This window comes from Trematosphaeria pertusa (assembly GCF_010094035.1).
Source record: "Trematosphaeria pertusa strain CBS 122368 unplaced genomic scaffold BU26scaffold_21, whole genome shotgun sequence".
Classification (NCBI taxonomy): Eukaryota; Fungi; Ascomycota; class Dothideomycetes; order Pleosporales; family Trematosphaeriaceae; genus Trematosphaeria; species Trematosphaeria pertusa.
Window position 1 is genome coordinate 39,473 of NW_022987232.1, and position 23,803 is coordinate 63,275.

The 23,803-nt window shown below is 54.7% G+C and overlaps 13 protein-coding genes across 13 annotated transcripts; 3 read left to right on the top strand and 10 right to left on the bottom strand.

The window, feature by feature from the left end:
• Window positions 1–313: 313 nt before the first annotated feature.
• On the bottom strand, window positions 314–1,114 carry BU26DRAFT_555677 (uncharacterized protein; the record flags this gene model as incomplete). The annotated part of the gene is made up of 2 exons (XM_033832335.1): window positions 314–1,018; window positions 1,071–1,114. The coding sequence occupies 2 exons, from the start codon at window positions 1,112–1,114 to the stop codon at window positions 349–351; spliced, it is 714 nt and encodes a 237-aa protein (XP_033676933.1). The 3' UTR covers window positions 314–348.
• A 710-nt stretch (window positions 1,115–1,824) lies between these two features.
• BU26DRAFT_161932 (Glyoxalase/Bleomycin resistance protein/Dihydroxybiphenyl dioxygenase) lies at window positions 1,825–3,000 on the bottom strand. Its single transcript, XM_033820151.1, has 4 exons — window positions 2,867–3,000; window positions 2,475–2,801; window positions 2,047–2,369; window positions 1,825–1,981 (listed from the first exon to the last, which is right to left on the bottom strand). Exons 2-4 carry the CDS (start codon window positions 2,710–2,712, stop codon window positions 1,928–1,930), a joined length of 615 nt encoding a protein of 204 aa, XP_033676934.1. The 5' UTR covers window positions 2,713–2,801; window positions 2,867–3,000; the 3' UTR covers window positions 1,825–1,927.
• Window positions 3,001–3,223: 223 nt separating this feature from the next.
• Window positions 3,224–4,140, bottom strand: BU26DRAFT_534945 (uncharacterized protein; the record flags this gene model as incomplete). Its single annotated transcript, XM_033831243.1, has 2 exons — window positions 3,224–3,283; window positions 3,457–4,140. 2 exons carry the CDS (start codon window positions 4,138–4,140, stop codon window positions 3,224–3,226), a joined length of 744 nt encoding a protein of 247 aa, XP_033676935.1.
• Window positions 4,141–5,032: 892 nt separating this feature from the next.
• Window positions 5,033–6,472, top strand: BU26DRAFT_524589 (oxidoreductase family protein). Its single transcript, XM_033830321.1, has one exon. The coding sequence runs from the start codon at window positions 5,144–5,146 to the stop codon at window positions 6,320–6,322; it is 1,179 nt and encodes a 392-aa protein (XP_033676936.1). The 5' UTR covers window positions 5,033–5,143; the 3' UTR covers window positions 6,323–6,472.
• A 348-nt stretch (window positions 6,473–6,820) lies between these two features.
• BU26DRAFT_439547 (uncharacterized protein) lies at window positions 6,821–9,380 on the bottom strand (the record flags this gene model as incomplete). Its single annotated transcript, XM_033824349.1, has 4 exons — window positions 6,821–7,295; window positions 7,350–7,537; window positions 7,588–8,175; window positions 8,226–9,380. The coding sequence occupies 4 exons, from the start codon at window positions 9,378–9,380 to the stop codon at window positions 6,821–6,823; spliced, it is 2,406 nt and encodes an 801-aa protein (XP_033676937.1).
• Window positions 9,381–9,473: 93 nt separating this feature from the next.
• On the bottom strand, window positions 9,474–10,015 carry BU26DRAFT_161952 (uncharacterized protein). Its single transcript, XM_033820152.1, has one exon. It carries the CDS (start codon window positions 9,951–9,953, stop codon window positions 9,567–9,569), a length of 387 nt encoding a protein of 128 aa, XP_033676938.1. The 5' UTR covers window positions 9,954–10,015; the 3' UTR covers window positions 9,474–9,566.
• Window positions 10,016–10,828: 813 nt separating this feature from the next.
• Window positions 10,829–13,836, bottom strand: BU26DRAFT_571174 (uncharacterized protein; the record flags this gene model as incomplete). Its single annotated transcript, XM_033834113.1, has 2 exons — window positions 10,829–12,823; window positions 12,874–13,836. 2 exons carry the CDS (start codon window positions 13,834–13,836, stop codon window positions 10,829–10,831), a joined length of 2,958 nt encoding a protein of 985 aa, XP_033676939.1.
• Window positions 13,837–14,620: 784 nt separating this feature from the next.
• Window positions 14,621–16,762, top strand: BU26DRAFT_162013 (uncharacterized protein). The gene has a single exon (XM_033820154.1). It carries the CDS (start codon window positions 14,775–14,777, stop codon window positions 16,506–16,508), a length of 1,734 nt encoding a protein of 577 aa, XP_033676940.1. The 5' UTR covers window positions 14,621–14,774; the 3' UTR covers window positions 16,509–16,762.
• On the bottom strand, window positions 16,708–17,448 carry BU26DRAFT_524592 (uncharacterized protein; the record flags this gene model as incomplete). The annotated part of the gene is made up of 2 exons (XM_033830322.1): window positions 17,321–17,448; window positions 16,708–17,265 (listed from the first exon to the last, which is right to left on the bottom strand). Coding segments are annotated over exons 1-2 (280 nt in total), but the record flags the coding sequence as incomplete, so codon positions are not given.
• BU26DRAFT_162067 (HET-domain-containing protein) lies at window positions 17,437–20,186 on the bottom strand. Its single transcript, XM_033820155.1, has 3 exons — window positions 19,408–20,186; window positions 17,741–19,344; window positions 17,437–17,683 (listed from the first exon to the last, which is right to left on the bottom strand). The coding sequence occupies exons 1-2, from the start codon at window positions 19,793–19,795 to the stop codon at window positions 17,744–17,746; spliced, it is 1,989 nt and encodes a 662-aa protein (XP_033676942.1). The 5' UTR covers window positions 19,796–20,186; the 3' UTR covers window positions 17,437–17,683; window positions 17,741–17,743.
• On the bottom strand, window positions 19,943–20,629 carry BU26DRAFT_571178 (uncharacterized protein; the record flags this gene model as incomplete). Its single annotated transcript, XM_033834114.1, has 1 exon — window positions 19,943–20,629. One exon carries the CDS (start codon window positions 20,627–20,629, stop codon window positions 19,943–19,945), a length of 687 nt encoding a protein of 228 aa, XP_033676943.1.
• A 262-nt stretch (window positions 20,630–20,891) lies between these two features.
• On the top strand, window positions 20,892–21,758 carry BU26DRAFT_584818 (uncharacterized protein; the record flags this gene model as incomplete). Its single annotated transcript, XM_033834616.1, has 2 exons — window positions 20,892–21,219; window positions 21,275–21,758. The coding sequence occupies 2 exons, from the start codon at window positions 20,892–20,894 to the stop codon at window positions 21,751–21,753; spliced, it is 807 nt and encodes a 268-aa protein (XP_033676944.1). The 3' UTR covers window positions 21,754–21,758.
• BU26DRAFT_610333 (amidase signature enzyme) lies at window positions 21,755–23,663 on the bottom strand (the record flags this gene model as incomplete). The annotated part of the gene is made up of 3 exons (XM_033835990.1): window positions 21,755–21,984; window positions 22,031–23,557; window positions 23,627–23,663. The coding sequence occupies 3 exons, from the start codon at window positions 23,661–23,663 to the stop codon at window positions 21,809–21,811; spliced, it is 1,740 nt and encodes a 579-aa protein (XP_033676945.1). The 3' UTR covers window positions 21,755–21,808.
• Window positions 23,664–23,803: the final 140 nt, after the last annotated feature.

Consider the following 23,803-nt stretch of genomic DNA (forward strand, 5'->3'; position numbering starts at 1 on the left):
TGTGTAACCGGTCAGAACAAGTATCCCTGTACGACTGCTGAGTTAAGGACATCCTCTGGGAGCGTCGCACGGGCTGGACTCAGGATTGCGGCGAGTATTCCTTCGTCCTCCTACTATCCGTTGCCGGGTAGCGCAGCCCTATAGAAAGTATGCAGCGACGCACCGCGATGGTAATCCTATTGGGCTTTAGCTCCGTGCGCCATGGTCAAGATGTATCGCTGAAATTGATACAGCGTAAGAAGAAAATCTCAGATAGTTGTTATGCAAGATCATGACTTTACTAACGCTACTCTACTTCAGCGTCTTATGCTTGCTGTCACGAATCCGTACTATAACGAAGACCGCAATCTACTTCTCTTTCGCACCCGACTCCGAACCCGTGTTCTCCTGACCTTCACTCGCGTTCTCCAAGTACTGCTGAACATTCGAAGCTGGAATCGGCAGCGGGGCATTGCGCTTACTGCTCTTTATCATAACCTGCGACAGCTCGAGTAAGAAGTCCCTGGGCAGCTCATCTTCAGGATCTTTGAGCCAGACCTCTGTCCCGTAATCGTGATACAAATCGACAAGTAGCCGGCGTGCAGGATTCGTAGGCGAAGCCGTTCCGTCGTAGACAGTTTGAACGATATCCGCCGGAAACCAGAACGCCCCGTTCGTATCTGGGGTACGCATCTGCGAGAAGAAGCCATGCATAACCGCATTCTTTGCGGTAGAATCCATGAGTTGCTCGGCCAGGACGTAGACCTTTGCCAGCCAGGGGAAGTCAGGCACACCATCCTCTGTTCTTTGCGACACCGGAAGTTTATCCGTGTAGAGGAACTCCAGGTAAACAGCCATTGCTTCGCTGTCCACGTCTGGCATGCGCAAGGTGCGGTCATTTGATTCGGCCCAGTGGGCGTTCAGGGCGTTCTTGAAGTAATCTGATCGCGCGATGAGTAGATCTTGGTGGATTTGGAATGACTCCTCCGTCGACTCTCCACCGTTGACAATGATGGTAATGAGCGGAGACTTGATGAAACTATGTAGGAACGTTAGCAGATCATCCTTAGAGTAGAAGGACTTGTACTTACGTCGTAGTCGACTTTGCCTCGCCGATATCCCGTACTTCAGTCATCTTGGGTCCGCTAGTTGTTGGTTGTGGCCAGGGTACGATTCGTTCGCGGTGGTGTTGTGGTGCTTTCTTTTCGAAGCGCGGGGTCGCGTTATATGTGCCCAAACGTTAGTGCAAACGTTAGCGATAAGTGAAAGACTAGGTAGGTAGCTTTCCTGAGCCAAAAGTGAAAAGTGTTAGTATTTTCACAGTGACGCTGGCGGGCGGCAGTGTACCACATCAGTAAAGTCGGTTTCTAGTCACCGAGGTTTCGAAAAGCAGATTGTGACGTCAGTAACCAGAATTTCCTTCGCCACGGCGAATCGGTCTCACAGATGAAGAGTGTTACCGGTCGCTCGCGTAACCCCACGTCCTCGCGAAGCGCTACTGCGACCCAGAATCGCGGAACCTGCTCCCCCGACCACGACAGCGCAGTCTCGAGCGGAAAATTCCGAAGGCCGACGCTTGATCACGGGCTCAAGCGTCATCCGCACTCTGTACAGCGGGATGGCGAGCGCGGCGACCCCCACGCGCAGGTTCGTCGTCGTCGCAGGCGATGCTGATTAAGGAGCGGAGGGCGGACTTTGCGCAGAATTTCGTGTGCGAAGTTGCGTGCAGGATGATTGAGATTTACGGGGGTAGAAGTTTGGATGTTAAGGAGTTGTGGAAGACGTGTCATGAAAAGCGGTATATGGGGACTGCGGATGGCGAGGGGCAGGGGAGAAGGAACGGGAGATGGTGGATGAGTCCGATAGGGATACGAATATAGCATAAGTTTCTTGGAGGGCAGGGGGATGCTACCCTTGCCCAGGCCCACTCCAAGCATCTCTATTCCCATCACGCTATTTCCGGTGGCTTCACAACCTGGGGCACCAACTCAACCCAATAGCCCTGCACTCAGAAATTAGCCAAGCCCCTCAAGCAAATCCCCTACACTCCCATAGTAGAGCACTCACATCAGGATCCCTAACAAACGCCAACTGCCTAAACACATGCTTATACCCTTCATCCACCGCACCGGCTCTTCCCTCAACCACCTCCTGCGGAACAGCCATCTGGTCCTCCTTAGCCTCGCCGAGCGGCTTGATGACTTCGTAGCCGAAGCTTTCCACGTGCTTGATGGCTTCCGCTACGTCTGGCACCGTGAAGCCAATGTGGCCGAATCCGATGCCGGAGGGGTTGCTCGTGTAGTCGTTCCCGGAGGTGTAGGAGAGGCTGGAGTCGGAGGGGATGTGGTAGAGTTCGAGCAAGCCCTTCGAGGTTCCAAGGCTGGAAATAGCTGCATGAATATGTCAGTGCTCCTTCTTAGAGGAAGATTTATGTGTTTTGGGAAGCTTCGATCCGAAGCGTGGGAGCTGGGGTCGAGCGAGAGCTCAGCACGCACTAACGTCACGTGGTCCGAGATAGTAAATCGTCCAAGGCCCCACGTTGAAGATGAAGACGACATGCAGCCCGAAGCAGTCGTTGTAAAACCTCAAGCTCTTTTTCGGGTCCTTGATACGCAGCATCAGGTGGTTCAGCCGATACTCTGCCGTTGCTGGGGACGCTGGCCGCGGCGGTGGTATGATGTGCTGCCCTGTTGGATATGGGCCTGGTGGTTCATTTGGGTTCTCAGACGCCATGTTGGCCGTATTGTTTTCTGGGTACGAGTGTAAGGGTATGTAGGTCGGGAAGTTAATGATAGAGGAGGTCCTTATTTCCTAGACCAAGGCTAGCGAGAACGGTAGTCAGCATTAGGCGTGGGTAATCTACAGTACACAGCTAAGGGTTACTTACGGGTTCAGTTAAAGGGTATGCGGCCAAGGGGAGTGCTGTAGGTTGGTATAAATGGAGTCGAACAAGAAAAGCTATGAATCCACGGCATGTGGGGCTTGTGCGGGGTAGCTTGCGAGGAATGTGGAGAAGCGGTTTCCATGCATCTTCGGGTTGTGGTAATATTGTAGACGGGATATTCTCATCGGATCTCGGTAGATTAGGGACATAGCCACCTCATGCCGCTGACGAGTTGCGGTCGCCATAACACCCCATTTCGTACAGGGTTCTCCGAACCTGACCCTCGGAGAACACCGCTCCAAATGGAGACACGCATTCCTCTTTAAAGCCTGCCCTCGCCGGGTGCCGTCGCCAGCGGCGTTAGAATCCATAGTGGACGGTCATCTTAACGCTGCCTACGATACATTCCCAGCCTGGGTACTGCCGTCAAGTCAGCATTCGTTCTACCCTGTCGAAATATGCGACTTGATCTGCGAGTCTTGGGGAAGTTCTCCCGCTCTCCAATAATGGCATTTCGTCCCCGAGCCAGGTTGTCGGAGGACTTAAGCATTGAAGGCAGGTAAAGTTAGCCGCGAGAAAGAACATCGACTTACCTTAGCCCTCGCCCAGATCAACAGACGATCCCCCTCCTTCAGCTCCTGGAGAAATCCCTCGCCACGCCCAGCTCCTTCGTTACCCTCGAAATGGTCAAAGGCCCAGACTACTCGGTAATCATATCGTGGAACCCATGCCACACGGTTACCCTGGAGATACCACGCAAGGTGGCCTTCGCCAGCCTGTGGACCCTGCTCTACAGACTCTGGCCGAGTAACGAGAGTCCAACCATAATCCTGCAGCATGCGCTGTAATTCGAGCGGAGAGCTCTGGCGCTTGAACATTAGGTGGGCGGGGGGAAGGTCTCGCATAACAGAACCTGGGCGGAAAATTGATACCTCCAACCAGGAAGAAGTGTTGAAGGTGCCTCCGGTGTGCTCGCTGGTCCATCCTTGGTCGCGGCTCTCAATCCAGAATTCAATCTCCTTGACTTTTGGCGTCTCTGTGCTACTGCAAATATGGCGCAAAGTATCTGGACTGAGGATTCCGGCCTCTAGAGAAAGGCTAGCGCTCACCGAAGCGCTTATCCCTGCTACAGCTCTTCCGAGGCGAATGCTGGTGAATTTGAGTGCGGGCCAATAGCGAGCGCGGTCCAGAATTTCGAGCACGAGCTCGGTAGGGAGCTTCAGGGCGTTTAGCATCGCTCGGGCGACGCAAACATCCGCGTATGATGGCGAATGCATAGCGCGAGTGCATTTGCTCCCCAACGACGCCGTGTTGATGGATTGTCGCTGTTGTGGTTGTTCCGAATCGCCAGGGGGGCTCATGATCAGCGATCGAAGGAAATTCGAGCCAATATCGAGTACTCGACGCGGATCCATTATCGGCGGTAATCCAGCTTCCAGCAAATCAAGGCGGAGAACGGCCGCGTTGTTGTTGCACGTTGGTGGGTTGTTGGAAGTGGTGACAAGACGTGCGCACGGGCGTGACATCAGGCCCCGGGGTCAAATTCTCGCTAATCCAGGAACGGAAAGGCGCAGCACGGATCTTCATTCCCGCAGACACCTCACCTAGGCACTCTATCACCTTGCTTACCAACGTCTACATTCGGTTCAGGTGGAGGCCCAACGTCCTGACCTACGAGAGGTTCTGCATCTCCGGCGCGATGTCCTCATTACTCACCTCTCCATGAACTTCAGGACAAATTCATCGACTATGCGTTGCTATCCGCTATATTCCCACCAGACGTTCAAAGAACTTCTCTAGTCCATGTGGCATGGCAATCGTTCCTCCAAACACATACTGATAATTCCACCTTCTACCCAATCTCCAACGCAGTGTACCCCTCCACAGAGACTACGTTAGAAACCTTGGAATCAGACGGCACTTTATTACCCAAGCACTACAGATACCCCTCACGGCAATTACTAACACTTCATTGTAGTCTGTGGTTTGGATAATGTCCCCGTCAAGACTTGTGGGATTTGTAATACTCTCGCCCATTACTAAGATGCACAAACGCGCTGATTGGACAAGCCCGCGGTCCGCCCTCCGCCTAGCATATTCTTGCCGTAACGCGTGATTAACAATACTCCTTCTAGTCTCTTACATTCGCATAGCATGTCAGAACCGTCAGAACCGTCAGTCAGAAAGACATCGCTTCTAGCTGCGCAGAACCCATCTACATAACCCGTCCTCACCCCCTCTTCCCTCCCCCATCCAAGCTCTCCCTCTCCCCCATTCGCCATGGCCCCCCTCCGCACCGCCCTCATCGGCCTCTCCGCCTCCGCAAAAGTAACCTGGGCCGCCGACGCGCACCTCGCATACCTCCTCTCCCCCCGTGGGCGTCAACACTTCTCGCTCACCGCGCTGCTAAACTCCAGCGTCAGCGCCGCGGAAGCCGCAAAGCGCGAGTTCCAGCTCCCAGAACGCGTCAAGACGTACGGCGATCCCGCCGCGCTCGCAGCGGATTCTGATGTCGACCTCGTGGTGTGCTGCACGCGCGTCGACGTGCACTTCCCAACCATTGCGCCGGCGCTGCGCGCGGGCAAGGGCGTTTACGTCGAGTGGCCGGTGGCGGAGAATCTGGCGAGGGCGCTGGAACTCACCCAGGGGGTCGGGGTACCGAATAGCGTTGTTGGGCTGCAGGGCCGCGTGATGCCGGTCGCGCTGCGCCTAAAGGAGATCCTAGCCGCGGGGACTATCGGCGCGGTGCTTAGTAGCGACGTCAAGGCGTTTGGGAATCTGCTTGCGCGCGATGGGCTGCCGGAGGGGTTGACGTATTTCGCAGACCGCAGGGTGGGCGGGCATCCGGTGAATATTTCGTGGGGCCATACGATTGACTACGTCCATGAGGTGCTGGGAGAATTTGAAGACTTTAGAGCGCGGATGCAGATCCAGCGGCCGCAGCTGAAAGTGTTCGACGCGGAGGGGCGGGAGAAGGGGATGGTGAAGTCTGATGTACCGGATCTGCTCGCTCTGCATGGGACGCTGAAGAAGAGTGAGGGGAGGATCAGGGTTGTTGACGGGGCAGTGCTGTCCGCGACTTTCCGCCTCGGACCGCCGTTTAAGGGTGAGCCGGGGTTTGTCTGGACGATTAATGGCGAGAAGGGCGAACTTTTGATTACGGCTCCGGGGCCTTATATCTTCTCGGGGGATTCGTATAATGGCCCAGTTAGCATCAAGCTGCATGATCATTTGACGCACCAGGTTAGGGAGCTGGGATGGGAGTGGCAGGACTGGCAGAAAGAGCTGCCGATCCGAGCGCGTATTACGGGGGAGGTGTATGAGCGGTATGCGGAATGGGTGGAAAATGGGATGGGGGAGGTGAAGGAAGGGCGGGAGTGGCCGAGGTTGGGGGATGGGTTGGAGAGGATGAGGGAGTTTGAGAGGTTGTATGGGGATTTTGATCCGAATTGGAAATAGACGTTTCGTCGTGCTAGCTTTAGTCGCTTCTGACCGCGAAGGCTCTGTGGCTAGACGACGGGTATGCACCCTCAACCACGCTAGCCCATGAGTGCTTCCCATCGTACATGCCTACCGCCATATAACTTTCCAACGGCCCAGGCACGCAAGCGTCTCCGGCATGTTGCATCTAGTTTAGTAACTTTGCTTGCTTGGTAAGCGTCCCTAGGGAGGATCGTCCCTGCATCAGATGTCGCAGCATGGATTTAGCCTATCCCAGCCTATACAACCAAGCACGCACGCACGCACGCGTCTATGCTTCAACGAACCGTAATCCAGGCTTACGGTACGAGATCGAATGAGATGGATCTCAAACGCATGACTGTAAATTCCGAAGAGCAGGGAGGGTCTTGTGGTTCATGAGGGGAGGGAGGGAGGGACATGAAGACTTGAGATCGTGATATTGAACCAACAATGCCAAAGGTATCTAAACGAAAACATGCAAGCCATAGCGTTACATCATACATACAACATGCCCATCATAACGGTCGCGACGGCCAACCATCCCGTCCTGCCTCCAGCCCGCCACGCAGTTCCAGCGTTCGACAGCTCCGCACCCTGGTTCGGCGGCAGCGGCGGCGGCACACTCCCGCCCTTGACCTGGCCCCCGCCGCTAATACTCGACGGATCCCCCGTACTGCCCTGGACACACTGCGCCGTGCCATTGCGGAACATGCGGTCGACCACGCCCTTCCACACCATGGTGACGTCGTTGATCATAGGCGCCGTGTAGAACATCCTGCAATCCGCAGCTTCGTAGATAAACTCCAGCGGCGTCTGGCTTGTGTCGTTGCGGCGCAGGTTATCGCGGAGATTGATGCCGCCTGCAGGGCGCCCGCCGCTGTATACAGTGCGCTTGAAGAGCTGCTCTGCGAAGGCGGTTCTCCCGAGGGCGGTGTCGTTCCATTGGGCCTGCTGTTCTGGGCTCCCGAGGCTGGAGCAAGGGTAAGCTTGAGATGAGGGTAGGGGATAAGAATGGAGGACGTACAAGTAGACGATCTGGGTGCGGATTTGTATATCGTCCCATTCGAAGTTTTGCGCGCCTTTGGTGCCGCCGATGCCTTGCATGGGGGCGAGCTTGGGCTGGCCGCCTACGGCGATCGTGCGGACGCCGCCTTGGTTCTTGAGGAGCTCGGAGGCGATGGTGCATGTGGAGGAGCACATGCCGTCGTGCAGCTGGCGGGTATTAGGAAGCGTTCACGTGGGGGATGACATCGAGGACTTACCAAGACCATGTTCTCCGCCTTGAACGGCTGCGGAGTGCTTGTCTCGTTCGAGTTATTCAGAAACCCGATGACCGAGAATCCCGGATACGTATAGCTCGCCTCGTCGCTGAAATTGTATCGAATAGTCGAAGTGAAGTTATCTCCGTTAATCACTTCCGGTCCAAACATCTCATCCCAGCTCTGGATAGCTTCATCATTCACATCGAGCTGATGCTGATAGTTAAGCCCCACGGTATACAAGAAGATATCTTCCGGTGTGCTGCCGTTGAAGTTCTCGGCAAACGCGGTCTCGTTGGTCTGTACGTACGTCTGGTTTGCGTTGAACTCGCTCACCATCGCGCCGGAGATGTTCACGGCTTCGTTGGCCCGATAACGCGTGGCGCCGAAGGGCTCCTGGTCCGCTTGCGGAAACACCTGCTTGAAGGAATCATAGCCGAGGATAGCGTTGCCGCCGCCGTTACCGCGGAGGTCGAAAACCATTTTCGTTTTATTGGCTTTGACGGACATGCGGATGAAGTCGCGCATGATGTTTTGGAAGAGTTGGACATCGGGTGATTCATAGGAGGGAATACTGAGAACCGCAGTGTCCTGAAAGATGGTTAGTGAAGGCAATGTGAAAAAAGAGGAGCTCGGCTTACCTCGTATCCAGTTTCATTGATGAAGTAGCCACCAATAGAGAGATTGGGATGGATGATGATCGCTTTGGGGTACCCCGTATGCGATGGTGCTGCCGTCGACGTAGCCGTTGCAGTGGCCGTGGAAGTAGTCGTGGTGGGCAAAGGACCAGTGCAGAACTTGCTGAAGAAGGCAGGCCCACTATCGACACCAGAGAAGTCACCGAATACAACCGCAACATTCATCGTAGACTTGGTCGTGCCATTGGCAAATGACATGTTGGTGTTCGGACCCTGGTACTGGCCCGTCCTAAATGAACCAAGGAAGGTGACGCCGGTGGCGATGAGAGACTGGCTCGGAAAAAGAGCATTCCATCTCGTATCCGCATCATGAAAGTCGGCTTGGACCGCAACCTTTGAGAGGTACTCCTCAACGCCCTGTCCATTGATAGTCCGGATGGGTGATGGCTGGAACGAGCTGTCATTCTTGGCGAGCTCCAGGTCACGGTAGGCGAAAATTTCTGGGAGAGCATTTCCATCAGAGGAGACCGAAACCAGTTCTGTGCCCGGAGACCGCTGAAACTGCATAACTCCTGCCAGGATATCCGGTTGCCAGGCTAGGTGGTTGTCGTAGGCTCGATTGAATAGCTGGTTCAGGTCCAATTGGAAATCATACTCGTTTGCATAGCCACCCGATGCGAGCTGCTTCTTCATGCTCTCCATCTCCGCCATTATGTCCACCGGTGCTTCTGTGTAGTCTGGCGGCGGGTTCTTGAGGAATGCGAGGTTCGACTGCCACTCCAGGTAGAGCTTCAGGTCGTCTATCAGCTTCATGTTGCCATCCCTATCCAGAGGAACCGATTGTAGACACTGTACTCCCAACTCTGCTGGTACCACTTTCCGACTACCCGAGGGTAAGGCTTGTATCGCGCTGCTTATTATGGCACATGGCTCTGCGAGGCCGGGAGTGCTGGGAGCCGTAGGGGCTGGGGAAGGCCGAGGCGTTGTCGTATTGGAGGAAGACGTGGTGTTCTCTCCCGCTGCTGCTACCGCACCGGCGACTGCGACTTCGTTGATATCGAGTCCTGGGGCCTTAGGTACGCCGTATAACATGTACGGGTTGGAACGTGCGGCCGCTGACCCGAAGGCGGCGCTGAGGAGAAGAAGGGAGGGATGCATTTTCGTGACCGTACTCGCGGATTCGTCTGCATTCGGTGATCGTCTAGAGCTGGTCCACCTGCTTGCTCAGGGTAACAGTGATGCGCAATTCTTTTCTTGGGGAATTAATATTAGGCGACTAGAGCGAACCAGCGCGTGTAAGATGGGGTATCAAGAACGGAAAGGACAATTAAGAGACGAATAAATCTATGACCAGAAGCAAAAGGCGCACAATAGGTGTTCAGAGAGGTACTTCAAGAGGCATAGAGGCGGAGAGGGATACCTCTGTGACCGTACCGCGCGCTGCGAACACTTGCGGATCAGGCGGGTATTTGGATGGCCCCTCGCACCGGCAGTGGAGGGGCAGAACAGCGAGGAGAGATAACTTAGCCTGTAGCAAGAGCGTCGCATTGTCAATGCGTGAGATGCCGACGCTGAGCTAAAACGCAAAAGTCGACGATGCGAAACCCTACGCGTGTCCGCATGCTCATCCCACTCTGCAGCGCAAAGCGCGTGAAACAAACATCCCACGCAGCTCGAGATTCGTGAACTGTAAGCGCTGAGAAGAAGGGTCGCGTGCTCTGTCGGAAGCATGGCGTCCGGGCGTTGGAGGCAGCTTGGGCGATGCTTGCGTGCGATGGTGAGGTCTGGGGTGGTGTTGAGGGATCATCGCCAGACGAACGCGAAACAGACCTGGGGGTGGCTTGAGCGGTTTCCGCGCTAGCCGCCTCTGTAACTAGCTTAGATTGCCGAACCCAGGCCTTGGGCATCGACCAGCATCCTCTATGGGCGTTGCACATGGACTTGATTGTGCCTACCATGGTGGAGAACCTGCCGGGCCGTTGGGCGGACCATAACCTGTCTGATTAACACAGTACTACATTGAACATTTAAACGTTCTATTCATGGCATATAACTAGATTATCGTAGCTATTAGATTACTAGCGATATGTTAGTCTATTAGTACCTATCATCTTCTACATTCTACCAGAAGTGAAATGAGCGATTACAGGCCGCTTACACGATAAGCACGCTACACCCAACAAAAGGACGGTAAAGCCAGCATAGTATCAAAAAGGCTCTCCGGAACGCATACTCATGTAACCAGGCGCCCAGCGCTTGAACTTGCTATCTCCCACCCCGTTTCCCATATTCGACAGCCGACAACGGAGAATTATCAGCTGCAACTACAAGCAGCGGCTTCGCGATTGCCCAGTCCATATGTAGCCAGGTCTCTCCGTCGCAGTGATGTGTACTCAGACAAGCGCCTATACTCTCAGCGGAGAGTGAAAGGGCTTCCCACATGCTATGTCCCGTCGATCTCACACATGAACCTTTCGCTCAATCACAGCTCTAGACCCACTTGCCTCTTCGGGGCGACTATGGTTGTTTGGACTGTTGTGCCACTACGATCCGTAAGTGAAGGAAGCTCTCGGGAGGTCTCATTCCAAAACGTTTGTTGTCCAAGGCTAAGTATGTCGGTAGAGCTGATCTGACGAAGGGCAGAGTTTTGGTTGAATCGGCTGCATCAACGACCCTTTGATCGGTGGAAGGAATGACGCATTCTCTGTTTCGGTGAAACAAGATACTTGGCTATGTTTGGCTGTATCTGCAACGCACAGATTTGAGGACGTTTTAGCCCGGGACAATCTTTGATCAGTTGAAGAACCCGCCTCTGGCTTTTGAATCGTCGAATGCAGCAATTCTACATCGCCCGTCTTCCTCATTGTTGGCCTTGGTGCAGTAACGGCTGGCTGGCTCGGGTCTCCCCGCTGGTATCCGTGCTCTTCCAAGACCTGTCGAAGGACGCTTTGAAGCTCATTGAGCCCGTACTCTTCGCATAACTGAAGTCCAATCGAGGGAGATACATATGTCCCTGCTGCGCCGCCTGCACGAACGTAATCATACGTTTCTCTCTCTCTGATTTTCGGTATTTCCCGCCGTCGATGGAAACCACCTGCCTTGACTATGTGGGTCGCATTGACCCAGAGGTCTTTCCTACGAATGTATACAGTGGTCTCACCAGCCTTGATTCCTAGAAACTCTGGCTCGAGGAAGTTCGGTTTGTCATCAAGGCTGGCGCCTTGCTTCAGCCCATAGTCAAGAAGCGGCAGTAAGGTGTCCGTTAACACTAGGAATTGGCATAAAAGTCGACCGTCTGAGTAGGAAATCCACGACTGTTGGGGCCGCGATTCCGATACTTCAACCTTTGTGTGTTGCTTGAGAGTTGCCATGATACGATCCCGCTCCTTCTTAGTCTTGCCAGCCAACGTTATGAGCTGAGTTGCGTTGAGCCACCAGTCCGATTTGCGCATGGACACAGCTTTCCCTTCTAGTACCATCTGAATGCAGCCGGATGCTAGATGCTCTATTAAGACCTGGTCCTGGTACTGTCTCCAAGGCGTTTGTCCATAGTTGAGTAAAGGCCGGTCGCCGGGTTGTTCAATACGTTGACGTTTGGAATGCCTTATCTGAGAATCTTTTTCAACACTGGACTCGACGCGCTGTTGACTTCCTTCTTCTGATCCGTGGTCCCCACCGGGCGCAAGGTCCCATATCTGTGTAAGCGTCGCAGGATACTCTTCTGGTCGCCAGCCTGACTTGAGCGTGCGTAGCGTGGGGAAGTCGAGCTGTGTCCCTACGTCTTCGGCAGCCCTCTCTTCATCTCCTCTGTCTGTGGGAGGCTGCCAGCCAGACTTCAGCAAGCTAAGCGCGGGGAGGTCAATCTGTGTCTCTGCCTCCTGGGCAGCCACTGCCTGACTTCCCCAAGATCCGGCAGCCTGGAAAGCTCTCATGATGGCAGATGATGACATTGGTTCTGTAGGTGTTCCGGGGTCCATTTCCAAATCCTGCACTGGCGTGATTGCCTCGCGAAGTTTGGCTGATTCTCTCAGACACTCGCTTGCCGACAGCCGTTCGCAAGGATCCATCCTCAGCATGCTGGACGAGAGAAAGTCCAGCAACTCATCTGGGTCCCAATCGTGAATTGCCCCAATAAGCTCCGGATACCAGTGTTTAGTCTCAGGTCGACCATTTACCGTCGGGAACTCCGGGAGGCCATATGCGTACTGAAAAACGAGAACGCCCAGCGACCATATGTCAATTTTGTCGGTGTAAGGGTGGTTCCACCAAATTTCCGGGGCAGCGTAGAGCTGTGTGCCGCAGACAGTCTCTAGGAACGAGCCATGCTTAGCCAGTCCGAAATCAGCAATTTTGATGCAGAAATTGGCGGGCTCTCGGCGCTGGACCAGAATGTTTGCCGGTTTGAGATCGCGGTGTACGGTTTTGCGCGAGTGTAGATAATCAAGAGCGTCAAGTCCCTGGCAGAGGAGTGTAACGGTCTCCCATTCAGTGATTCGTGAAATCCGATTCTGTTCCTCTAGGTTCCCAAGAGGTAGATATTCCATTATTAGGCGGGGATATTTCCGTTCGGCATCGTGATCCACGAACTTCACAATGTGATGCTAGAAACAAGCTTAGTGATCTTTCTTCACTAAAGGGAGTTAATCCGTACATGCGAAACATTACGCAAAAGCGCAACTTCTCTATCCCACCTTTCCCGGTGACCTTTACCGTTCCGCAGGAAAGTTTTGGCAGCATATATAACACCTGTGCTCACATCAACAGCCCGGTAGACAGTCCCAAATTCGCCGCTACCGATCTCTTCACGATCGATCCAGATCGGACGCTGTTTCGAACGCTTTCTCGGAGAGTGTGATTCCGTCTGGCCTGCGGTGGTCGGGTGGCTATCGATGTTGAGACCGAATGGGATCGCCGTTCGCATCTCCTCGAGGTATGCATCCCTCATATCTGTGTACTGTTGCGGGCAGGACTTATCGTCGGGGTCCACAACTTCCACCAAGAACTCAATAATGGGAGCGTCAGGGAAGGATTGAATGCTTTCCCCGATTATAACCCGTTTGTCATCGCTGCCAGGGAACAGGATCCATGGGAAGTCGTTTGATTTATCTCGCGGTCTCTTCAGCTGTCGGTCCTGTGGGTTTTTCCGTTTTTCGTCCCTTGCCTGGCCACCGTAGCTGACTGCCGTTCCCAATGCGGACGAGTCTATCAACACCAGCCGCTTTTGATCGTCGAACGTGATCCTGAAATGCGAACTGCTTACGCCATCTTTAGATACCCCTATGAAGACATCGCAAGTCTTTGGGTTGCTCCCGAATACAAATCCTCGCTCGATATTTCTCGGCCTTTGATCGAATGTGAAGCGGAGTTGCTGGCCAAAATCTTGCCTGTCATTACCCTTACTCTCTGTATTCCATGTCTCCGGTCCATCGCCATCTTCTTCGCCGCCCCCATGTCCGATATTAGTCGCTACCGACGACTCGCGGCTGGCAGCAGGCGTGACTTCGAGATGAGGTGGGGGTATGTAATATCGCTCGTTATGCGCGTGCCTAAACGCCTCTTTGGCGTAGTCGCTGATTGCCCTCAGCGTGAAAATAACGTTCGCGTCGTCTTTCATTTTGACAAAATATGGTCAAGAAGCCCGAGCCGGGGGCGTTTTTTTGCCTTGCGGCTTCTTGGGAGAGAATGAAAGGCACGCCGACTTACGTTTAAGTCGGGCGTGGGGTTGCGTGCCATGATATAGGAATTGTCTACTGGGCAGCCACCTGAGTTGGCATGTCAGAGCAGTCGCTTGGGGGTTGCGAACGATTGGCAACGAAGAAAAGGCTGGGGGAGAGGCCCGAGCGTCCAGATGCGGGGTAGCGCCGTCCGGGCTCAGAGAAATGCAATTCCGAGTCATGTGATCACGCTGCTTCGCGTCTCGCTAGCGAAAACGCTAAGCTCAAGGAGCGCTCACCCCTCCCTCATCCACTTCACGTCGTTCCCGGCCGCCCACCACCTCCGCCACCCTCAACTCACCGCTCGCCCTCAATATGCGTCTAATTCTAGCTGAGGAGCTGGATACTTTGACCGTCCACGACATTCAGGAATGGGATCGACGCGCGGGCGATGGAACCGGCATGTAAGTGTAGAGTGGTTCCCTTCAGCCTCCCAAACCACCCTTAGCGTAGAGCTCCCGCACTAACGCGGAATCGTCTTCAAGATTTCTCGACGTTATAGACAAGCGTAACCTAACCAACGAGCGGCTGGAACGGCTCCAGTAAGCCTTAGTTCGGTCGACCGAGAATTCTGCTGAGAGTCCTTGTACAAAGATCCCTGATACGGGAAAGCGATGAGCCCTCTGAGTCCCGCCCTGTCAATGCAGATGACCTTAATGCGAAACTGCGGTAAGTGAGACGCACGCTCGATACCAGACTTACACCGCGCTAACTGTTCAATCAATGCAGGCAAGTCTTTCCAAGGCGTTCCCCTACCCCGAGTGATGCTCCCAGTACTCCTGTAACTGCCGGAGCCGAAGCCCAATCGAAAGTAACGGAGGAAGAGCATATTGAGTTCATGTGGGGTCTTGCCGACAAGAAGTATAAGGGATTGAAGGGCATGGGCGGCAGGCCTTCTCGCGAGATAAACCCTGACCCCGGGCCCTGCCCCCCTCCCAAATCGGACGTAGATAAAGAATACCATGTTCGCGACCATTGGGGTAGGGAACACGGACGGCTCAGGGATGAAATCGCTCGATGGGTGGACTTCCGCTGGCACCAGTTCAAAAAACGGGAGGATTCGAAGATATTCAACAAATACAAAGAGGCCGTCCATGGGTACCAACAGAATAAGGGAATCGATTGGGATGTAGAGCTGCAGCTGGACCGGCAGACGAAGCTAGACGAATGGCGGGAATACTACCTCTACGAGCATCGGAAACGCGGCGCTCTAGAGAAGGAGCTTGAACACAGGAAGCAAAAGCTGGTCTCGGCAAAGGAGCGAATGGGGGAAGCTGAACGGAATAGGTCAGTAGGGATTCATCCAAACGCGTTGTTGGCGCGTTGGCGGGAATTGATAGAGTATAAAAAGAAGATTTCACAGGCACAAAAGGAGGTGGATATGGCACAGAAGAGGTTGAAAGTGTTGAGGGTCGAAGAGTCACGCTCAGCTGTCGAAAAGGACATCATGATCGCGCAGGCGGAGGAAGATCTCGAATCGGCACAGAAGAGTTTGGAAGCCCAGAAGTCGGATGAGTTGGACCAGCTAAAGAGAGAAGATCAAAGAGTACGCGCGCAAGAAGCCCTGGCGACTGCTCAGGGGAATGTAAGTTGTGCCAACACCCGTCTGGAACAGCTGGATACGTTGCTGGAGTGGATCGCCGGACAGTTTGCGGACATAGCTACGGAGTATGTATCATCCAGTTGGGGAGGCAAACACAACCGCGATCTGCTAGAAGGATGGGAGAAGTACTACGCCTACATGCGCGAGAGGCTTCAAGCGAAGCAAGACTGGCAGGCTAAGTTCCTACAATACGGATGGACAAAGGGGCGGACCGAAGCTGAAGAGGCGAGAGACGACTGGCTGGATCCGCAGGAGCGTATAAGACCAATTAAGGCTCTCCTAGCGTGGATCGAGCGGGAGTTCCCGGAAATCGCCGCGCAATATGCACCGTCCAGTCAGGACAGCCCGTCCAGCGGCGACAACCAGAACCAGGCCATCCTACCGTCTTCGAAGCCATCGCCGAGTGAGGCCCCGCACAAAGCTTCTCGATTAGATAGGGCGGGGAAGCGCACTCCACGCAAAGGAAAGTCCGCTAGGGAACAGTCACCACTGCATCAGGTCCAACTATCGAAAGTATCCAAGCCTCGCCAAAGGGGAAGACGTCCACCGAATCAGAAGCGGAGCACCACTCGCGATAGCGTTGGGAACGCCGTGGGACAAGAAGAAGAGGAATCACACAAGGCGGCTGTTCGCAGGAGTGCACGAATATCCCAACAAACACGCAACCCCGAGTCCCCCTCACCCCCCTTCCTCCGCGCAACAAAAACGTCTTCCAGGAGCTGTCCCGATGGCATCGTACGCCGCAGCGCGCGGATATCAGATCGTACGAAGAAGAAACCACGCCCGCTTGGAGCCGATCAAGAAGTCGAACCCGTTCAGTCTCGCACACCGGCCCGCCGAAAATCCGCACGACGCATCGCCACCTCCACGAATGCCGCGTACTCCGGCATGCCGCAGGGAATCTCGAAGACAACGCGTCGTCGGAAGACGGCGACGGCGGCGGCGGCGACGAAGAGGACTAGAGGTTAATGTAATGTAATGTGCATGCTTCCTAAACCACGCTTTCATCCATCAACCCCTAAGTGCCGGATAAGCGGGAAATCGGCAGGTTCAGAGTTTCACAAGGTCTGCAGGCTTAAGATGCGCCGAGTGCGATGGTTTGGTCCGATTGCGCTCAATGGCATGCTGCGCAGTGTCATAACTGGGGATTTAGTCGCGATGACTTGGACAATTCGAGCTTTTTAGTCATAGCAGACGGTATTACCAATCCTACGAGCCCACTTAGCATTTGGATACTGTGTTCAACTTGCCATCCACTGCGCCTAGTATCATCGTAGCTACGAGACTATCGGCCGTAAAAAATGCATGAATCCCTCCAAAATAGAATGGCTACATATCAGTCTGTCAACACCCTGTCTCATTCCGCAGCAAATTAACTCATCCGCGCCGAGCACCAATTTAGTAGTCTCGACCCTCCCCGTTCCAATTTGTGCATCCGTTTCTTCCCACCCATTCCCCCCTCCCTGTCCCCCATTCCATCACGTCAGCTGCTTCACGAGGTCCTTCCGCTTCCCACTCAGCAACGCCGTGTCCTTCCCCTCATCCTCCATGCGATGCGCCGTGTGCTCCTTCCGCTGCTCCATTTTCTGAATCGCTTCCTGGAGCGCGGGCGGCGTGGGCTCTTTCTCGTGGTGGAACGGTTTCTTGATGGCGTCTACTACCTTGCCGATGGAGGAGCGCCGCTGCTGGGTCGGCTGAGGTGCGTCTGAAGCTGGGGGCGGGGGCTCTGGGCTGGGTTAGAGGCCTGGGGAGGATTGTGGGTCGAGGGAGGTCCGGGATACCTTGGGAGGCGGCGGAGTCGTTTGTGGTGTCTGCCATGGCGGCCGAGGTGGAGTGGTCGTTGCTGGGTGCGGTTTGGGGGTTTGTGCTTGATTTCTAGGGTCGTTCTTTCGATTTGGGGATGGAAATATACGGCGTCTGGACAAAGGAGGGGGGGTTACGTCATAGGGCTGAATAGACTTCCACACGAGGCGTTCACGAGGTCGCGTGATGAGGTGATCTCAGATCTTTCGTTGCAGGTGGTCCTGCGAAGGCGGGGTAGACACAGGCTCGTCCAACTAACAAAAGGTTCTGTGACCGGAGTCGCAAAAAGGGTTTGGGAGGGCCTAGGGTGTGTGGAGAGAAACATGTCGGTAAAGCCTATGCTGGACCGGTTCTCAGTCAGCGCGAGCCTTAGGAGTTGTAGCTGGGGGAATACTGACCTCCTACACGATCCTTATGGTGTGCTTTCCATCCTCGTAGGATCTGCAAGGCATCTGCAACCCATTTTCCGATTCTGTGACCAATGCTTCCACCATTCCTTGATCCGGGTTAACGCGCCCCGCGAGACCTATCCGCTCAAACAGGCCTTTCTCTTCGTCAACCAACTTCAATAGCAAAACCGACATACAGCAATCCCCATCAGCCCAGTAAGGAGAGCTTCCAATGGAGCGGTGAACGCATACAGCCATGCACCAAAGCTGTCTTCCCTCATTCTCGAGCTCGGAAGTGTCCCAGTAATCCAGATAACAGCCGAACCCGAAGTCCCTCACTAAGCGGAAGGGTTTGAGATACCCCACCAAATCCAGGTACCCGCTCGTGACGGCGCCAGTTGTATCCTTAGTGGCATACTCAAGCTGCACGTCATTGACAACCGCGAACTCGTCCGCCAAGATTCTAAAGATCTGGTCGACAAAAATGATCTCCCCGTCAAGAGAGGCCCAGGACCAAGTCGGAGCGCGGTACGCACACGGACGTGCCGACAATGCGCCATCGGACTTACGCCCGAGAGTGTGCCACAAAAGTTGGATGGGGAGGTCCGCTCGCCATAGTCCGGCAATGTATTCGTCGTCCAAAATGGTTTGCATGCGCTTTGCTATCCCTGAAATTGCCACGAGTTTATCGCCAGGTCTGGAAAGCGTGGTTCGAGAGTAGGTATGTACGATGGCTCTCCAATCCTCATGCAAATGTACCGCGTCCACGTCGGCCTCCTGTCGCTTGAAGTTGGTGTACGCGCTTCGTCTCAGAGCATTGGGAAGACCATGCGGATAAACCTCCGCCGCATCCAGTTCGCGACATTCCCACAACAACTGGTTGGATCCGAAGTGAAGAACTCTAGGTGAGAGCAAGCGCTCTTGTAGGACCCAGCCACGTTTGTTGACTGGACTTTCCCAGACATTGTGCAACCAGTAGAAACGGTCGGTAACCGTACATCTAACATAATCAATCTCCTTGGTAAAACCTCGAACGCACAGGTCCACTTTAACAGAGTTGAAGGACCGAGGATTCCTAGGAAAGAAAAGCCCCCTTGAACTATCCATTGCAGCGGCCGCAGAGAGGTTGCAATAGGAGTGGGTGTACACTTTATCCATCATGGCAGCTTCGGCGGACCAATCGGAGAGGTCATCTTTATCTTGCAAAATGCAGAGGGAATCGATCCACAGGTACGAAATTCCAAGCCGTCGAGTGACGAACACTGCGTCTTTGAACGTCTTCGGTAGTATTGAGAGAGGTATGCCTGAACAGAAGTTGTCGATTTTAGCACGGACCAGTTGGATGAAGCTGGCCGCGCCCCAGCAGTGACTTAAAGTGACATAAGGGCCCGATGGAGGATCATCGGCCGTGCAGACTAGTCTTATGGTTTTGCTGTGTTCCCCATGTTGTCCCACATGAAGCAGACGAGTGGGATACCAAGAAGAGTGCGAGCCGTTGTTGCAGGCTGAGTGTGTGGTGAGACAATCCTTCAACCATCCTGTAGCCGTTTCCCAGGCTTCGTCTGAAGACGTACTGTATGAGCTCGGACGGTGCCCTGAAGTTGATTGATTGCCTATATTGGCCAATCAGTATCCAGTCAGGGTATTCGGTAATGGGAAAGGGCACCAGGGCAAACTTGAAATCGGCGACAAGAAGTATCCGGACACCGTATGGCTCTTCTTTGCCTCGGAAAATTTAATAGTCAACAAATATCCCACGTCAAACCGTTCGAGAAAACACTCGGTGAACAAGTGTTGGTATTCGCGGTGAGCTACTCCCCTCCGTCTTTGTCTCTCCTTTAATGTAGCGCGGTTGGATACAACTTTCAATGCTTCTTGATCAACATCCGACAAATCATCCCACAGCAGCCGACATATATAACAACCTTGAACCACAGAATCCTGGAGGCTCCTAGCTGTGCGATGATGAACCATTTTGATGATTCGGTGGCCATCGCTGTTGATGCTGTTGGAAAGGAGCCCGTTTCGGTGCTGGAGGACGCCATCGCAGACATAACATATCATGGTCGAGGCCAATGTAGGATCGTACGTTACAGCGTCTGGGAAAGAAGCGGAACAAGCTAGTGTGCGCTCGCGCTCGTCAAACTCCCTAGCTTTCCTAGAAGTGATAAGGACGTCGTTGTGATAGTTCAGAGTCGTCACGTTGCGGCTTCAGCCTACAGCCTTGGCAGCATTCATCAGCCGCTCTTTCCGCCCCTCCTTCCACGCCTTGTCAAGCGCCTCCATCTTCCCACCCAAAAGCTGCACTTGGCCAGGCTCCAGCATAACCACAGCCCTCCGGACGTCCACATTCCTCAGCACAAGCTTGACGCCCATCGTCATACCCGTGCTAATCCCCTCGATGCCTCTTAAATCCAGCGCATAGACTTTGGCGCCCTTCGCATCCTGCAGCAGCAGCTTGAAGGGCCCTTTGCTCTGTATGGCAGCCGCGACCGCTCCGGACCCGTTCTCGTAGTCGTTCTCCTGCTCCACCACACGCACGATTTCTCGGCCCTTGGTTGCCTCGCCCCGCTCTTTCGCCTCAATTGACTCGACCTGCGACCACCGCGAGAGGCCAATGTCTTCTATGTCGAGGACTTGACAGAGTATCGGGCCGGCGACATGGCGAGACTGGATATTTGCGTTCAGAACGTCGCTGGGGAAGACGGTGCTCGGCGGCGGAGAGAGCGAGGTGGTGATATCGGTGGCTAGGAGACGGAAGAGGGCCGTCTGTTTCAGCGCGGGGAGAGGTGTGTTTGGGCGGGTGGTCGAGACAAAGCTTTGCAGCCATGCGGCGGTGGGGTAGAGATGCCGGGCGTTGAGGTGCTGGGAGAGCTCTGCGATGAGGTTATTTGCCATGTTGGCGATCAATTGGATAGTCCTGGTCAAGTAGTGGCCATGATAGGAGGTAGAGGCAGCGACGAACACTGGTGGCCCTGGGAGCGGTGGCGGAAACGCGTCGAGGAAATGACGCGGGTAGCTCTTGCTCGTTCGGCCATACATAGCTTGGCGTTTTTCGTCTCTCCGCGCAGCGCCGCCCACGCTCCATTTCCCCACATAAACAACTCACACACTTTGGATCGATTCCAACCTTCGCGCGCGAAGTCCTAAGTCTTCTGATATGTCGACCATAGCGTCTCCCCGCGCCAGCAGCTCAGTACGCAGCCCCTCGTCCACCCGCAACTCCTTCGATTCCTCCGCGCGACCCGCAACGAACACGCGCCGCAATCGGGCGGCATTACGCGACTACTATGGCCTGAAGGCAGCAGCGAAAGAGACGGGGCCCAAGATCTCCGAGGAGTCCGCAAGAACTGAGCTCGGGCCCGACGAAGACGAGACCTTGACAGAGCTCGATGCTGCCAATTTCGACGCAGAGGCCTTCGTGCATACTCTACTAGCAAATGAGGGCTTGAAGGGCGTGCTGAAGGTGGAAGCCGATCTGGTGTCACGTATGTTGTAGATGCTCCTTATCTCCCGAGAGAAAGGGCTAATCTGGTTTTCCAGAAATAAGAAACCTCGACAGCGATCGCAAATCGCTCGTCTACGACAACTACTCCAAGCTCCTCTCCGCCACCACCACCATCCGTCGTATGCGGGGCAACATGGACCCGCTTGCCCCGACCACGCACACGCTTGGGCCCGCCATATCGCACATCGCAGAGACCGCCGCGTCGTTATCGTCGTCAATGCAGGGTATGCAGACAAGACCGCCCCAAGGTCTCGGCATTTCGGTGCAGATGGAGGGCGAGGACAACGAGGCGGAGGCAGCCGCCAAGAAACAGAAGGAGAAAGACACTGTGCGCTGGGTGCTAGACACTCCCCGGCGGTTGCAGGAGATGATCGACCAGGATCAGGACGAAGTGGCCGAGAAGGAGTGGGAAGAGGTCAGGAAGATCCTGGATAGGTGGCAAGGCGTTGCGGGCGTGAGGGAGCTGAGAGAGCGGTGTGAAGCGATACTAATGGATGAAGAGGAGTCGGATTGATCTAAAAATGCGACCGCGGAAAGCCTAATTTCTACACTTCTATCCCCCGAATCCTCTAGTTCAACTGCCCATTCCACCTGTCCAGGCCCTTGCCACCGACCTCCCAAGCCGCTGCCGCCTTGAAGATGCTCATCTCATCGAACCTCTTCCCAACCAGCTGCATGCCGACGGGCAGCATTCCCGGTCCATCGGACACCTTACCCCAACCCGCGGGCATCGAGAGCGCAGGATCTGGAACAGTCAGCGAGGACAACTTCAAGCCAGGATCAACACTTACGCCCTGTGACGTTGAACTGGCACGTATTCAACGTAGCCCCAATCGCCGGCTCCATCTTCTTTTCGACATCCATAGCATACTCCGGATGCTTACTCCCAACTCTCGGATTGACAGGCGTTAGCAACACATCAAAGTCCGTCAGCGCTTCGTCGTACACATCTCTCAGCTGCTGGACAAGGCCCATCGCCTTTGCTAACTGCTGGTTGGCGTCCGGCTTCGCATTCATAAACGCTGAGTTGAAGAACATGTTCACGACCGCCGGGTTGTGCTTGTTGAGCACCTCGTACGCTTTCTGGTCGAAGACGGGAGGCGTAATATCGGGCATGGCGTACCCTAAAAAAGGGGTGGCTCGGTTCTGTAGGCCATTCGACGTGATGAATGGCCGCGTTACGACCGTCCAGATCGACGGGCCGAGGACGTGCATTGGTATGGAGACTTCCTGGACATCCGCGCCCACGGCTTTAAACCGCGCGATTGCGGCTGAGATCACCGCCTTCACTTCGTCTGATAAGCCGACGACCTCAAGACCCTCTTTGAGAACACCAACCCGCAGCCCCCGCCCTGCGGCTTGAGGCGTCCACTCGCCGTTTGACTCCTTTTCCGCTTTCCACGCTTCCAGCAGGCCACAATAGTCCGGAACGTTGGCGCGAAGAGGTGTCTCTGGTGTGCATCTAGGATCCATCCCATCGTAGCCCACGAGCACGGAGAGCAGCAACGCGTTGTCCACCAGCGTGGTCGTCATCGGTCCCGTGTGGTCTATAAATGGAACCAGACTAATGATGCCGCTGTAGGGAACGAGGCCATGCGTCGCCTTAAACCCATATATCCCAGCATACGCTGCGGGGATCCTGATGGAGCCACCTTGATCACCGCCGATCGCCATGTCCACGCTTTCGCCCAGCTCTTCATCATTCGGCGGCAGGCCATGCTTCTTCCTCCAGGTGCGGGCTTGTGTCGCAGCAACGGTTGCAGCGCATCCGCTAGAACTCCCACCCGTGGTATACCCTTTCAACCACACATTATGCACAGGTCCGCTGGCGGATGTGAAGGAGAGGGGAGACATGGAGAAGTGTTCGCAGTTTGCGGAGCCCTTCAGGACACCTCCGCTCTCGAGTACCCGCTTCACGACCACGGCGTCGATCTGCGGAATCGGATATTCTGTCTTGCCCGTTAACAGCTCGGGGAATGTACCACCTGTTAGCGGCACCCCAGCTATCGATACATTGTCCTTGACTACAATCGTCCTGCCCTCCAACCGCTTATCGAGTGGCTTCGGATCAGTTATGCTGGTGCGATGACTCCATGTATTCAGCGGGTTTTTCTCCGCATTGCCGGCAAGTCTCTCGTATGTGCGAGGCAGCGTTGACGAGTCAGGGAGAAGACGCGGATCCGTGTACGCTGGGAGCGCTTCGACGAGTTGGGATGTCGCATCCAGCCCGTTGAGGAGATGCCGATAATGCTCTTCTTCATGCGCATCGACTACGACGTCGTACGACTTCGCGATCGCTCGAAGCTGCTCGGCGGAGACTGAGGAACCACAGTTAGCTCCACCCACCATACTACACTATCGTCTCAATTGCCTGCCTGCCTGCTTACCCGTCGGAGGCCCAGTGCTAAGGAATACAACGGACATCGTTACGACCACTGCGCCTGCGCCGCCGGTATATCAAGATTTGCTCTTGCTTGCGCAACATTTCGAAGCGGGCAGGCGCCATATAGCAGTACAATATAGGCCAGTTCGGGATAGAGATAGCCGCAAGGCCGGTCACTACT